General features: G+C 38.6%; 1 protein-coding gene and 1 long non-coding RNA gene across 3 annotated transcripts in view; one reads left to right on the plus strand and one right to left on the minus strand.

The window, feature by feature from the left end:
• The first annotated feature begins 3,217 nt into the window (after positions 1-3,217).
• Positions 3,218-5,483, plus strand: LOC311509655. The gene is made up of 5 exons (XR_014699859.1): positions 3,218-3,691; positions 4,351-4,432; positions 4,699-4,764; positions 4,853-4,942; positions 5,038-5,483. It is a non-coding gene; the product is annotated as an uncharacterized lncRNA (long non-coding RNA).
• Positions 5,484-5,963: 480 nt separating this feature from the next.
• The window catches only part of LOC311509103 (NF-kappa-B inhibitor zeta-like), a 32,134-nt gene continuing 21,631 nt past the window's right edge, over positions 5,964-16,466 (minus strand). The window contains exons 1-6 of one of the 2 annotated variants that reach the window (XM_084574156.1): positions 13,272-13,467; positions 7,189-7,422; positions 6,770-6,846; positions 6,566-6,679; positions 6,196-6,241; positions 5,964-6,127 (exon numbers count right to left, since the gene is read on the minus strand). In XM_084574156.1, the coding sequence (XP_084430282.1) occupies positions 5,970-6,127; positions 6,196-6,241; positions 6,566-6,679; positions 6,770-6,823 (372 nt within the window). In that variant the 5' untranslated portion in view covers positions 6,824-6,846; positions 7,189-7,422; positions 13,272-13,467 and the 3' untranslated portion in view covers positions 5,964-5,969. Of the gene's footprint in view, positions 6,128-6,195; positions 6,242-6,565; positions 6,680-6,769; positions 6,847-7,188; positions 7,423-13,271; positions 13,468-16,466 lie in introns of those variants that run through there. The other variant, XM_084574155.1, reaches the window with a different exon arrangement.

The following is a 16,466-nucleotide window of genomic DNA, read 5'->3' on the forward strand; positions in this document are numbered from 1 at the left end:
AACTGCAATACTGAAGTAAATAAGAATCTCAGTGTTATTGGATGTGGACAGATGTAGTTACTGACAGTGACCCCTGAAAGCAGTGATCGTGATGGTTTCTCTGTGTTATTATTAAAGCGACGTCGTGCAGTTCATCGTTTCACCGCGAGATGGAGGCAAATCTCCATCACAGGTCAGTTTAACGTTGATTCATGTTTTAAATTGACAAGTGCAGTGCCCGTCGGAAGTATGTATTCCTATAGTGGGAGCCTACAGGTGCTGTGTATGAGGATTAGTGGAAATATTAGAGCGGAGAAAACCTATTTTACCGATATATTTTACATTTCTTATCCAAACAACGTCAAATTTAGCAGTGCACATCTTCGTGCCCGTAGCGAGACACCTGCCCAGTTTCAAATCAATCGGGCCAACGGTTCGCGAGATATGCGTGCCACAGACAGACACACAGACGCTTCTTGATTTATAGATGGATTTCTACAATTTTAGAGAAGAAGGTTTTTACTCAAGTAGTTACAGTTAGTTAGCCTGGTCGTTACCATCCTACGTACGTCCGCCCAAAATTTGATTTCGGTCTGGGCGGAAACGTAGGATGGTAACGACCAGGCTAACAGTTAGTGACCAAACCAGAGAAAGTTAATTCTCTTTTTTTCCTGTAATCTCATGTTCCACCAGTCCAGTCCAGTAATGCACCTTTAAAATGGTTTGCTAACCGCTATTTAACATCAGAAGAAGAATAAACCGGAAGTAGTGAACAGGTGTCGGTTAATTAGTCTGACTGATGTTAAGTTTACAACGTGACACGCTCATGTGTCTTTTGTCCTAAAATAAAATAACTTGTGACTCTTTAAAGAGGAAATAAAAAAGTTTAAATAGACACGGAGACACTGAGAGTTATGTCCAGGTACAGTAATATTCAGTTAAAGTTGACTACGTGTTCGTGTTTACCGGTTAGCTTCGAAGCTAATAGCGGAGTAGCTTGTGTTGTTTTGCTTAATTTAACCCTCGTGCTACCTTTGGGGTCTCTGGGACCCCAAGTGAATGGACAGACGGAGAGAGATTATGCACGAGGGTTAAGAAGAAATATTCTGTAACTTTGCACCTGCTTCATCCTTAATATATTTAATAAATTGTTTTATCTGCAAATGTTCTCAAACCCTATACAGACATGTTGATTTGTAAATGCTGTGGCAGGCAGGATGTTCAGGAAAACCACCTGGAGGAAAACAGTTAATTCTCTTTTTTTCCTGTAATCTCATGCTCCACCAGACCAGTCCAGTAGGTGGCGGTAATGCACCTTTAAGGTGGTTTGCTAACCGCTATTAAACATCAGAAGAAGAAGAAACCGGAAGTAGTGAACAGGTGTCGGCTAATTAGTCTGATTGATGTTAAGCTAACAACGCAGCTTGTGTCTCAAGCTAACGTCTCGTTTGTCCGAAAATAAAATAACTTGTGACTCTTTGAAGAGAAAATTAAACATAAATAAACTCGAAGACATCGACGTCGTTATGTCCAGGTACAGTAATATCCAGTTAAAGTTGTCTGGTGTTTAAGAGTAAGTTCAGAAAGCAGATAAGCACACCGTCTGTATGTAAAATGAGGTTCTCAGCGACGTAAACAAAGCAGTCTGTCAGTTGTTTGTGTTACTTAATAGTATCACTGTGCTGTGAAAAACAGATCTTATCTGTAAATGCATAATTCCTTTTCTCCTGTCCTTTTTACCAACAGATTGTCGGAATCCTGCTCACACGTTGGAGCTGGTGTTAAAATGAAAGAGTGAATGTTGTACTGTGGAAAAGTGCAAGTGGATATCCAAGTATATCACCCACTCTCCAACATTGTCAAAATGAATCAAATGTTTATATGTTCTCACGTCTTTACATGTATGTCCATAGGTTTTCATAGAATGTGACCACAATAGGTCAAAATCTTATCTATCACAAAAAAATAAATGAGTTTTTGAAATATGCCAAGGCCACTTTGTGATGTCAGTTTAAAGAACTGTTATGAATTAAGTACGGGAGGGTGATGACTCAATACTGTCTGTCATCTTTCACTGGAAGCACATCAGGGTGATTTTGGGATATTATGACACAGTTTTTAAACAAAGTATGAAATATTTTTAATACCCATCTGTAAGAAGACAAATATAAAAACACATGTACAATATGCAGAGGTGCCAAAAGTACACACATTCTTTACTCAGTTGGAAGAACAGACACTTGTGTAAAATCAGACTCATAAAGTAACTCAGTTGATTCAAATTCATTTAGATAGACAACTTTATCACTCAAGTAGTAGTATTAAAACATTTTAATTTCATATATAGAATATATTTTGCAAAGAGGACGAGAGGGAGAAAGATAGGTTAGTTGTATAATTTACAAATTGTATTCATGGAGGTGGTGGTAATTGGCCCTCAGTCTTTCTTCACGTCGACGTGACGCCTCTGTCGCTGGTTTACCTCTCTGGTAGCCAAGATGAACGTAGGAGACCAGTCTGGAGAGTTTACATCTGGGACAGCACTTGGCCAGCCTCGATTAAATAAATGTGATTGACACCCTGTACTGAGAGTAAGAAGGGACAACTGTAGTTTACATCACGTTGTTACAGTCTGAAATAATTCTCCACCGTTTTCACATTATGTCCGTAGGGCCGTCTCAATCAGAGATCTGACAATATTTTATTGTTAGATGATTCTGACCAGACTACCAAGACTGTATTGTACACAGATCGACAATGACTACAATTTGAGAACCACTGGTCGTGATAGCTAATGTTAGGTAGCAATGCTAAAAACAAAGACACTAGAGATCGCCACATAGCTTAACGTTGGAACTTCAAAGGGTAATCACAAATATATATATATATATATATATATAGCTAGATACTTTATTAATACCGAGGGAAATTCAAGCATCCAGTAGCAGTAACATACATTGAACAGACAATACAAAAGCTATATAAAAAATAGAAAGTAACTAGAAATAAAATGTTTTATACAACTATAAACTATGTTAAAAATAAAAAGTGACCAGTAGAAGTAGAAGGTTTTTTTTTATATATAAATATGAGAGCTACAGATGGGGAGGAATGTGTGCAATTAAATTAGTTTGTAAACAGATAAATGAAATAAAAAAAATGAATGAAAATCACAGTCACCACATGTAGCAGAGGTGGACGGACAATATATATATATATGTTTCTAATAATATTATAATACCCTGCTCTGTATTTTTGACAGTTTTAGTCAGCTCTTTAAGTAGTGTAATTACTGTAGCCTTACCTCTTCGGGAATTTTAAAGAAACATTTTTGTTTTCCCCGGTTTGTACAGCCATATACTGCACAAAACTTTGGCATTGTCCTGCCACCCATCTGCTAACCTCCTATTGGTTGCGTTCTCCTAATTAAACTTCGAGTTAAAATCCATAGAAGCTAAATTACAAATGTTTTGCAGCTGGCACATTCGGGTGACGTCTGCACTTGCAATCACTGCGATAAACGGAAACACCTGACGCGTAGCCAATCAGGAGAGGGAGGAAGGGGACGAGTTAAACGGGGACCAATCGCAGCTCGACACGTCATACTTCCTGTCCACCGTTCACTCTTCATATACCCCTCTCGCTCGGCTTCAGATGCTCTTTAGACAGCGTTCTAGTCGGAACGTTGTTTTATGAAGACTAGATATAGCAGGTAAGTGCTTCAACTTATGCCAGAAGTCCTTTATTTTACGATACGTGTGTGTTTGGCAGCGTGGCTTTCCGTTTATGTGAAAGCTGTGCTAACCTTCCCGTATGTTTGACCTACTGCAGCTAGCTTTAGCTCAACTTGTCTTGCTGTAAATGTTGCAGTTAACAGTAATCTGAACGATGGTAAGTTAAAAGAAGACGTAGGGTTTGCTGGTAGGTTTGACGCGCGAAGCTGAGAGGGCTCCAAGAAACGGGTAAGTGGTAAAACCTAATGTGCTAACTGGACATGCTAAAGCAGGAGCTGTGAATGACGCGCCTGCGCAGTGGAGCTGCTCCTCACCTGATTTTTGCAATCTTTTAAGCTGACAATTTTGTTTGGTAAACTAAAGTAACATGCGTCACCTGAATGTTGTATTAGATTCTACATGTATGATGTTCTTCCTGCTTCTGTGTTGCCTTGAGACAACTTTATTGTTAAATCAATAAAATTGCCATTGATTAACATGGTGTCTGCAGCTGTGAAGCTCAATTTCTGGGATTATCTCAAATGTGTTTCTTGCATTACTAATGAGTCCTTTCACTGCAGGTAAGCACAGGTGTTACAGATCTACCATTAACGCATGCAGTTTTAGTCTTGCCTGATGTGTCTAACTCTGTGTTTAGGTTTCCATCATGGCTTCCAGAGAAGGTCCGAGAGCAGCGGGCACAGACGGCAGTGACTTTCAGCCTCTCATTACCAGATGAGGTAAAATTGTGTCCCTCTCTGAGTCATGTTGACAATGGACATATCTTTTTGCACCACTTACTGGACACTGTCATTACCATTTATTTCATTCAACTGTTTCCAACTAATTTAATTACACAGCCCTCATGGTTATAAAAAACCTACTTCTACTGGTCACTTTCTAGTTTTATATAGTATGTTCAATGTTTGTTACTGCTACTGGATGCTTGAATTTCCCTCGGCATTAATAAAGTATCTGTTTTGTGTCAACTACTTGTTTGTTTCAGCGTCGCCTTGAAATCCGTAAACTAAACATTGTCCACGTGCTGATCTGGGTCCTGATGGCGGCTCAGGTAAGGGCAAAGTTTTCCAGTTTTGATTGCCTCAACGATATCAGCTGAGTTACAAAAGTTGTCTTTTGTGTCCCCTCACGGTCTTCAGCTTCTTGGCGTTGCCCTGTAACAACATCAGCTCCCAGGTGATTGTCATTGCAGGAAGAAGAAATGAACTGAAGTGTGGCCTGGCTTTGAGGTGAGTAAAGACTGCAGAGAACTGTTGTCCAGAATCATTTTCTATTTGAAAGTGCTGCCTTTTTCATGATTGCAAATGTCTGTACCTCATTGTAGGCTCTGAGTGTAAAGTGCCTGGGAGAACTGGACAGAGGCCCTTGTATGTAAGTCCATTAAGAAACTACTCCAACATATGTAATTGAGTATTATTGCAGAGTACATTTGGCATTAATGGTAAACAAAGTGAAGCTCTTAAAAGTAACTAAATCTAAGTTAATACATGAATTTCTAAAGTAATGGTTAATGTTACACAATAACAAAGAAATTTTCATAGTGTTAACTGACAGTTGGAATGTGTTTTCCCCTCAAGATTTGTTGTATCTGGGGGACCAAATGTTAGCATGTAATGCTATGCTAAAGTTAATGTCAAGTGTTTGGACTGTTACCTTTATTATGACATTGTAAAGAGCTAACAATGTGTTTCCACTGAAGGTCTGTAAAGAATGCAATGTGTTTTATTTGTAATGTTTAGAAAATGCAATAAATGTCATGTGTGAAGGTTGCGACAGTCTCAGTGAATTTTTTCGGTTGCTAGGCAGTGGTGCAGAACCTATCTTCTATCTTCTATCTTCTATCTTCTATCTTCTATCTTCTATCTTCTATCTTCTATCTTCTATCTTCTATCTTCTATCTTCTATCTTCTATCTTCTATCTTCTATCTTCTATCTTCTATCTTCTATCTTCTATCTTCTATCTTCTATCTTCTATCTTCTATCTTCTATCTTCTATCTTCTATCTTCTATCTTCTATCTTCTATCTTCTATCTTCTATCTTCTATCTTCTATCTTCTATCTTCTATCTTCTATCTTCTATCTTCTATCTTCTATCTTCTATCTTCGTGGGGCCTCCATAAGCCCATTCATTCCCTATGGGGAATTTTCAAAAATGAGGCTGTGGTAGCATACCTACAGCCACTACTACTGACCTTGATGTTTACAATGGACAGTGAAGGAGACTGATCACACAACATGTTCACGTTAGTCAATGCTTTATTCCATCAACACAATGAACCTTAGTGGCATAGGAAGCACCCATCTGCAGTGTGGATGCAGCTCCATCAACATGTACGAACAGGGCTTGTCCAGACACCTCATCTCTTTGACCACAGCATTGTGAGCCAATACAGCAGAATGAAGAGGAGTCAAGCCTGCATACACAAAGGACACCATTAAATCACCTCAATGACAACTTCACTGTTTCAAACAAAACACTCACCATCATAGTTCAACATTTCTATGTCCATGGCTTTCCCAGTCAGGCTCTGCACAAGCAACAACACATTACAAGTTACCTAAGTCAATACAACAGTCAAACATGCAAAGTAAAGTCTTTAAAGGAGATATAAAACAGTTATCTGTTCACTAAGTACATAAACTCATTTCTATAAAAAGCAGCTGAAGTAAAAGACAAAAATACTTTTGGATTACACTGTTAAGAAAAAACAATTCTAAATACCTCAAACCAAAACCTATTTGTAGCAATCATTCATCTAAATAATATACTTCTGATGTTAGTGTTACCTTTAGACAACACACTTCTCCTATCTTTTGTTTAAAAGCTGAACTAAACAACAATCTCAACACACCTGAAGACTAGACAAATGACCTTTCTGAGCATGCAGGGGAGAGCCACCCCAGAAGTCTCTGGTGTTGATCTGAGCTCCGTGCAACAGCAGGTGCTGATTGGTGGCCACGGCAGTCTGCGCACAGAGACAGAATACAGCTTAGATTGGGAGAAAAAAAAAAACAACCTTTACGCATTTACAACTACTAGGCCTGAGCATCCGTACCTGTCCGTTGGGTTCCTTTAAATCCAGGGAGCCGCATCTTGGCAGCCAGCACATAAGCCACTGCTATGTGGAGAAACCTGCAAGACAAAACAGATATGCATGAAAATGACAGCGCTTTACTTGACTACAGTTTAATCTAATGCGTTGACAGTATACTCTAAAATAAAAACACCCACCGTGCAGTCAAACACTCTCAGTCAGTGTTTACCATTAAATAATTAGTATTTAACAGCTATACAAATTAAAGTCAGAAGTGTCTCGACTATCGCAATCTTTTCATAATTAACTACTTTATTTTGAAGGAAAGATTTTGTAAACTATGGCAGTAACAATTATTCCTTCAAAGTAGTTCTATCTTCTTGCATAAGCCCATTCATCTTCAATGGGGAATATCCAAAAATATTAATACCACTACTGACCTTGATGTTTACAATTGACAGTGAAGGAGCAAGAGGACGCCTGAAATGACTGCGTGAAGGCAGTTCAATTGATTGAGCCAAGTCAGGTGTGCTGCTGCATGGTTGGACTGAAAACCTGCAGCGGCCCTTTCACGGATCAGTTTGACACCTGTGATTTCGAGGATTCATTCAAGAGGAGGACGTTCCATGTGGAGTCAACCAGGAGTTCCCGCCTCAGACGTTGATCATTTGTTCCTGTTGAAGAGTTAACACATGTGATAGAAAGTCCAAAATATTAGAGACGCCGTTTATCCAATTATAGCTGCTTTTACAGACGGAGCCTCAACATTTTAATTTATAGACCAAGTATTGATTTAAACACTCCATCCATTCTGGTTCATCTTATCTGAAATAATCGCCCCATGTCTCTATAATTTTGAGATGATTGATAATAGACTCAACTGTCAGGACATTTGTTTCTGCAGTGATCAGATCACACACTTTACTTATTAGTTTTATTGTTGATCAAACACAGAAAGTCTGCTTTAAATCAACATTTATTTTGTCAGTTTATCATTTTTCTAAACCCAGGTGGATTTCACCAACGTGTCCGATTTGTCCTGAACGCAGCGGAGCAGCAACACGTTGACTCTGTCCGTGTGTTGGTTTAATGTTTCTACAGTGAGTTGACCAACTGTCAGTTCAGTGACTTAATGGTGAACACTGAGAAGAAGCAGCAGGTGAGTCTGGTTTTGCTCTTTAACGAGCGGATTCAACAGTCAGAGGCGGGAGGACGCTTGCTGCTCTGAAAACAGACTCACCTGCGCAGGTGAACGCAGCCCGTTCATCAACACAAACTGACACCAGAGTAAATAGTAGAGGTCCTGGGTAAGATTTGTATGCGCTTCATTTAGCGGAGAATATCTCAACTGTTATAGACTAATATGACCCCACTGAACAACGTGGGATGTGTGCCAAAATCTCTACCCGGGACGAAAGTCCTGAAAAATGACCACAATAGGTGACACTATTATCACACTACAGGTGAATGGGACTTTTTCTTCCCTTTATAGATATCCTCATAAACTTCTACCAGATTAATCTTCGTATTAAGAGAAATACTTTTTATATTACACTTTGTCTAAAAAAATAAATAAAATGTAATATGCAAATGAGGCAATATCTCATTAAATATGCGTATATAAACTAGCAACAAACAGGAATTGACAGTTATTTATTAACCAAAGCTCTCCCAGCACTACATGCGCTGACTGGGTGCGATACAACCAGCAAAATATCAACCAAACTTGCAGCTCTGAACACTGTCCGCAAACCAGACAACTCTTCTTTGATTCTCAATTTCAACTGTCCACATCTAACAGAGAGTGGAATTCAAATGTCTCAAACCATCAATGGACATGGAGACATTTGACAACCTGCGCATTGCTGCATCCGATAGTAATGCCCTTAAAGTGGACTTTGAGAGGACCGCTTGCACCTCAACTAAGGCAAGAAAACATATACAAAGAGCCTATTATCAACTGCAGCTTTGGGTCCAAGCACCATTTACAGACGCCACCTCGATCTTAAATGCAGATGCTTATGGTTTTGTAAGAAAGGGCAGTTTATTAGTCCCTGAGATTGTAATCTCAAAACCTGAAAGTTTGCCAAATCCCTGCTCGTGTGGCAAGTGTGCACACATGAATGGCTGCCCCTGTCGGGTAGCTTGTATCCGTTGCTGCAAGTACTGCAAATGCAAGGGAGACAATAGTTGTAAAAATCCTATCACTGAATGAGTTCTCATCATCCCCATACCTGGACTCTGTTGAGAAAAAGTTGAAAGTTGTACCTTGCAACACAGAGAATAAACATGTTGTTCTGTATTTTTCACTTTAAGTTAATGTTCCAATGACAATAGCAAGGTTGGATATAAAATGTCTGTATTAATCAAATGCTTGTATTCTTTTAAAAAGCCCCACACACACAACATCCACACTGAACATCTACAGAAACACAATTAAACATATCAAACCAGAATTCTTACACTACATGGTCATTGTAAACACCTCAGAAAATCTGTCGCTTCAAGAGTTTATATGTACGCATATTTTATTTTATTTTTCAGACAAAGTGTAATACAAAAAGTATTTCTCTTAATATGAAGATTAAACTGGTAGAAGTTTGAGGTTATCTATAAAGGGGGGGAAAAAAGTCCCATTCACCTGTAGTGTGATAATAGTGGAGAGTGAAGTTTAAGGTAAGATTAGTATGACATAACTTGCATTCACACACTGTACATTGATATACATACATAGAAGAGGAACAGACTAAAGCCTAACTCAGCTGAAATTATCATAAAAATCTCTGAACCACCCAAATCCCCTTCCCAGTTTCACAAGCATTTCACTCATTTTGTAAATATATTTTTGTATTTCTATCAATCTTATAAAAGCATATATTTAAAACATACAGTATTACATGATGGCAAACTCATACAAGTATATTATTATTATTGCTGCTATATTATTAAGACAAAAATCAAGCATTTCAAGATGCACATACTGGAGATCCTTTATTGTTAACCCTGATATGGACAAAAGTGTCCTTTTCAAATTTTATTTTTTTGATTACTCAGTGTTGGTTATGCTTGCTGCTATGATATTTGGTAAAGGTGTGTATTTTTGAACAAATTTTGATATTTCAAAAACAAATCCCATAATACTCAATAGTTACGTTGTTACCGCTAAGGGACAAAAGTGTCCTCTTTTAAAATGCCATAAAAATGGCATATGTTAATATTTTTTTCTGCTTTTTTTTTACATAAATCTTTTCATCTACTTCAGTCCTAATCATAAATACCAAATGTTTGATTATTTTCAATATTTTAACCCTTTATATGCCAGTGTTTGTGATGGCATCACAATGCATTACATACAATGCATTTCAATTAGGAGTGCAGTGTCCAACAACTTCGATCGCTCCAGAAGTAAAACATAAATACATAGATATTTAAAAATGTGGAACAGAAAAGTACATCAATGGCATCAGGAATGTTGTGTGTGTGTGTACATGTGTGTGAGTTCAGTTCACCCTCATACACAGGAACTGCAGCAAAAGGATGTGTGAACTTTGCAAATGTATTTTCCACAGTTGCTGTGATTTGGAGCTCCCAAGTTTCTTATGATATAAAAGTGATGTTATTGGTCATGAGGAGAAAGGGATCCTTGCATTGGTGGTGTGTGTGTATGTTCAAGATTCAAAGAGTTTATTTTCATGTGCTCAGTGTAGAAACATGTTTCCCTGTACAATGAAATTCTTCTTTTGCCGTCCAGCCAAATGCCTACGAATATAAAAAAAAAATATCTTACAATTAGAATATAAAAAGATACATATAATACAAAAATATAAGATAACTAGTGCAAATATCGTATCGAGTGAAGGTAGGAGGGAGCAGGAGATCACCAGGCGGATCGGAGCAGTATCTGCAGTGATGTGGATACTTAACCGGTCGGTCGTGGTGAAGAGAGAGCTAAGCCGAAAGGTGAAGCTCTCAATTTACCCGTTGATCTACGTTCCAACCCTCACCTATGGTCGTGAACTTTGGGTAATGACCGAAAGAACAAGATCGCAAATACAAGCGGCCGAAATGAGTTTCCTTCGCAGGGTGGTCGGGCTCGGACATACGGGACTAGCTCAGAGTAGAACCGATGCTCCTCCACGTCGAGAGGAGTCAGTTGAGGTGGCTTGGTCATCTGGTAAGGATGCCTCCCGGGAGAGGTGTTTCGGGCATGTCCCACTGGAAGGAGACCTCGGGTCGGACCCAGGACACGATGGAAGGATTACATCTCTCGTCTGGCCTGGGAACGCCTGGGGGTTCCTCCGGAGGAGCTGGCTGAAGAGGCTGGGGAGAGGGCTGTCTGGGCTTCCCTGCTGAAGCTGCTGCCCCCGCGACCCGGATCCGGATAAGCGCGAGAAGATGAAGACGAAGTGCAAACATCGATATGCAAATGAAATGAAAACAAGGTACTGAAAAAATGTAAACAGAAGCTGGAAAGTGAACATAGCAAGATTGTAGACTCCTGTCAGCTCTTGAGGACTCTGATGGCAGTGGGGAAGAAGAACAGTCTCAAGGTCCTATATTTCACACTCCTGTACCTCTTTCCTGAAGGTAGGAGTGTGAACAGTCTGTGTTGGGGGCAGGTGGGGTCCTTAGTTGTGGAGGCAGCTCTCCTGCGGACTCTGTGCTTGTAGATATTCTGCAGAGAGGGCAGTAGAGTCATGGTGAATCTTTCTGCAGGCGTTTGGGGTCCCGGCCATAGTGCTGCCGTACCACACGATGATGCAGTGTGTGTCTAATTGAGGCGTTTGATCTATAACATGTATCCTTTTACTTCAAAGACACACAGGCGCAGGTGCAAAGTACAAAACAGTAGGTTCATTGGATTTCAATGGGAGTTGTTTGTACACAGCACAAAAAAACAATACTAATACTACTAATAATAATCCATCAAAATCAATCTTGCTTCCATTTATTGACATATCCAAGGCTCTAATAATTCCCCCAAGAAAAATCCACTTTGCATTTAGATTATTGAAAATATTTAATTTTTTGTGTTTTTTTACGATAAATTTTGGATGCCATCACAAACACTGGCATATAAAGGGTTAAAATATTGAAAATAATCAAACATTTGGTATTCATGATTAGGACTGAAGTAGATAAAATATTAACATATGCCATTTTTATGGCATTTTAAAAGAGGACACTTTTGTCCCTTAGTGGTAACAACATAACTATTTTAAAATCAGGTATGAGGGTTAAGCAAAAACAACTTTGTTTCACCACCCGTTTCATGTGAATGCTATGTATAATATTATCCAGCAGGTGTCGCCACATTTAATTGTATCAATCAAATGCTTCAAAACACCTGAATCATTTCAACACAATTGCTTCAGATTGATTCAGTGGTTCAGAAAGCTTCGGTTTCTCCATCGCTATCTTCAGCTGGAGAAGAAGCCACGACGCTGAGACTGAAACATCCAGAGAAGCGGAGGAGGAAGAGCAGTGATGAAGCTCAGATACATTAGAGTCACACCTGATCCTGATCGATTTAATCAACAGAGGACAGGAAGTGGTTAGAAACTATTACCGCGATTACTGCCCCCAGTGGTCACTGCCAGTAACTACATCTATAGATATCCCAGTAACTCCTTGTTCTTGGATCCTCTTGATCACGATATGAAGCCTTTCCTCAGAGATTCTGAAGGTTTGGGTTAAAGCTCTGGATGTATTTTGAATATTAATACCAAGATGACAGACTGAAAAGATGTAAAAAAATATAAAAATAGATAAGTGTTGTATGAGCCCTGGCTGGCTTAGTGACTTGGAGATGGGTGGATGAAGCTTTTGGGGCTTCTTCCTCAAAAAAGATTCAAAGCTTCAAAGCCTCAAAGACAGACACTACCAGTGACACCCAGTGGTCATCTGCAATTATAGCAGCCTTCCAATGATTCACACACCACGTTGAATCCAGTTCCACAAACAACAACAACAACAACAAAACAGAGTCAGTCAAGACTGAAAGGCTCTAAGAAAGAGAGGAAACATATGGAGAAACCAAAGCCTTCTGAACCACTGAATCAATCTGAAGCAGTTGTTTTGAAATGGTTCAGGTGCGTGAAGCATTTGATACAATTAAATGTGGCGACATCTGCTGGATAATACTATACATGGCATCCGCGTGAAACAAAGGGTCGTGAAACAGAATGTTGTGTTTGCTCAACAATAAAGGATCTGCAGTATGTGCATCTTAAAATGCTTGATTTTTTTTCTTTTATACAAAATAACATACTTGTATGAGTTTGCCATCATATAATACTGTATGTTGTAAATATATGCTTTTAGAAGATTGACTTGTTGCAACAAAAAACATTACTATTTTATTACAACCTGTTACTCTACTATTATAAAATAGTAACAGAGCATGTAAAAAAATAAAATAATAAAAGTCTACAAACATCAGGAGTTTTACTGTGGAGTAAAAAAAAAAAAAAAATGATGGAATTTTTAAAACTGTTTTAAATAGTAACGTAATATACTGTACCTATATGGTGTCATTGGTTGCCAAGTTCCTGTTCTTTGGGTGAAGTCCTGGAAATCATCATGGCCGTGTCCCCTCTCGATGTTCTGGACCGATAGAAGGAGGAGGTTAGAACAAAACTGACTGACATTTACTAATGTCACTATTTTATTACTATCTGTTACTCTACTGTTATAAAAGAAGTCATAATGTCACAGTATAGTATGTTGAAAGAAAATGGACATTTAAGTAAAAGTGAGGCAGCAACAAAAACACAAAGAGACATGAAGACAACTATTGCTGCTTGATAAAGGACAACCAGAGTCTCTGGTCCGCCTGGTTATGTTACAAGCTTAAAGGCAAATGTTTTCACGTTCTTCAACTCGTGTATTCTTTAGTCTAACTTTAGTCTTTCATCACTTAGCAATAGCTGTCTTCGTGTGTCTTTAGTTGTGGTTGAACTGGTGGTGGGGGACAGTCTGGCCTTTATTACTGTAGTGGTTTGAATGCGTATCAATGAATTTTAATATATAAATGTGAAGTTGCAAAGAAAAAGTTTTGACATTGGACCTTCACATAAAAATTAAAGAGACATGAAGACAGCTATTGCTGCTCGATAAAGGACTGAAGTTGTGACAAGGTTTTGTTGAGTGAATACCAGAGTCTCTGGTCTACCTGGTTATGTTACGAGCATAAAAGTAACAACAAAACTTTCAACAAAACGTCACAACTTCAGTCTTTCATCAAGTAGCAGTGGCTGTCTTGGCGTCTCTTTCATTGTGGTTTCCTGTGTTGTTAGTTGATTTTCATCCTCACATTTACAGCTGGTGGTGGGGGACTAAACTTCTTCACTAAACTGGTTTGAATGGGTATCAATGAATTTTAATCTGGGACTTTTATTAAATGATTTCAGTGGTAAATGTTTGATTTGAAGGATTTCAGGTTAACTCAGAGAAATAAACATTCACATTCAGTCACAATCATTCGTAAATTCAAATTACCCAAATGTTTGTTCCATGTGCTCCATCCACACCTGTCCAGGTAGAAGGCCAGACTGACAAACAGGAAGTGGAAGATTCCAATGTGATTCACAGAAGGGGGGGGGGGGGGGGGGGGGGGGCTGGACTGTACCAAGCTGGGCATTGTAGAAGGGGTGTTTGGTAGTTGTAAATCATACAAAAATGTCCATTACATGCATTCATACAATTTTAGCATTTCAGCATGTGGCAGCTGCTTCTTCTTAGATGTTTCACCTCTCTGAATCATCAGATGATTCTTTCTCTGAAATGACTCAGGTGGTGAGGGCCATCCTTCCTCTGGGTGAGGAGGACTTCCTTCAAGTCGCTGTCTGACCTGGAGATGAACACGCAACCTCCAAAACTTCACCACACCTGAGTGACACGGTGAACGACAGACAAACGTCCTTTTAAAGCCTCAGACTGATGTTTCACCACCAAACCTCAATGCAGCGCTTTATCGGGAACACCAGTCCGACACCACAGACCTTTTATTTTTCCCCACAAACATTATTTCTGCCTCAGTACTCGATACTTATTTTCCAGAAGGCAGAAACGCATTTTGAAATTGTTCAATTTTAAAGCTTCAGTTTCACATTTAATAAAAAGAAATCTGTCCACAGAAAGCGACTTGACTGTTTCTGAGAGGTGACTGTGCTGACCTGAAGTCAAAAAGTTTACATCTTACTTACCCCAGGTGTGTAGCTCCTCTGCTTTCTGTCATACAAACGGAGGTCCTCTTGGACACAATCCATGAGCGAGACCTCACACCATCTTTCAAGAAGGGCACGGCTGACTGGAAAGCTTTTGTTGGTGAATAAAGCCGTTTCCATTCGTATTCGTAATTTAGCAAATGTAGCCCAATGTTGCCCAATGTTAAGGTAGCAATAATATTTTATTAATGTATTGAGAGACACATTGGTCAGATAGTCATGTTAATGTTAGCCCAAGACCCTTAACTTGAATAAGCACTTTGTAAGTGTATTGAGGGGACAGATGTCAGATGTTCATGTCTGACTGTAATCCATGTGTTACACATATATGGCATGTTATGCTATGTTTTTGCTATGTTTTTTTTTTTTTATTAATTATTATTATTTTATTACAGTCCCATACATACTGTGAGCCAAAACATGACTGCTCCAGTCATACACTACATGCTGTGAAGTCTCAGTGTAACTGACTAACTGCACTTAATTGTAAGAGCTGTTTACTCCTGCATTTCAGAGCTAAAAATGCATGTTCTTTCTTATGCAGAGAAAATAAATATTTGTTTGTTTAATGCAAGATTTGTTTTCATTGTAGGTGGTTGTCTTAAATCTAGTTGTAGAGCTTACTGTAAGTTAAATGCACTTGAATTGAGATGAATTGTCTTCTTAATATGAGTATAAAAATGAAACTTCAAGACATATTTTATCCTGAAATCTAGGACAATGTCACTATTTTAGAACTTAAAATAAGCTAAATGCACTTGAATTGAGATGAATTGTGTCTTACGATACAAAAGCACTTCTTAATGTGAGTAAAAAAATGCATTATATGAGTATTTCCAGCTAATTTCAAGGCATATTTTATCCTAAAATGCTTAAATAATCACTTCCTAATCCTATTTCACGTTGGTGATGGTCTGAAATCTAGGACAATGTCACTATTTTAGAACTTAAAATGAGTTAAATACACTAAAATATAGCTCAAAATAATTTTTTTTCTGGCTAATTTCAAGATCACCTTTATCTCAAAAGTCCTAAATATCAAATCTTATTTCAAGAAATCTTGACAAGCCAATTTTCACTAGTTCCATTGGCAGATTTTTTTGCTTATTTCAAGCAAAAACGTCTTCTATTTGTTGTTTTTTTGCTTATTTTTGGAGGGGCATTTTTTCCAGTTAGACTGAAGAAACTACTAAAACTGGGTTAAGAACTCTCCAACGCATTAAAAACTGGAAGGATAGTGGAGAACCAGTGTCTTTGAGGAAGAAATGTGGTCGGAAAAAAATCCTGATTGATCGTGACCTGTGATCCCTTAACGTTTGGTGAAATCCAATGGAAGAAAAACAACAGTAGAACTCAGGGCTATGTTTAATAGTGAAAGTAAGAACATTTCTGTACGTACAACGTGAAGGGAACTCAAGGGACTGGGAATGAACAGCAGTGTAGCCTTAAGAAAACCACTAATCGGTGAGGTTAACCGGGAAAAAAGGCTT

The sequence above is a fragment of the Chelon labrosus genome (assembly GCF_963514085.1).
Source record: "Chelon labrosus genome assembly, chromosome: 24".
NCBI lineage: Eukaryota > Metazoa > Chordata > Actinopteri > Mugiliformes > Mugilidae > Chelon > Chelon labrosus.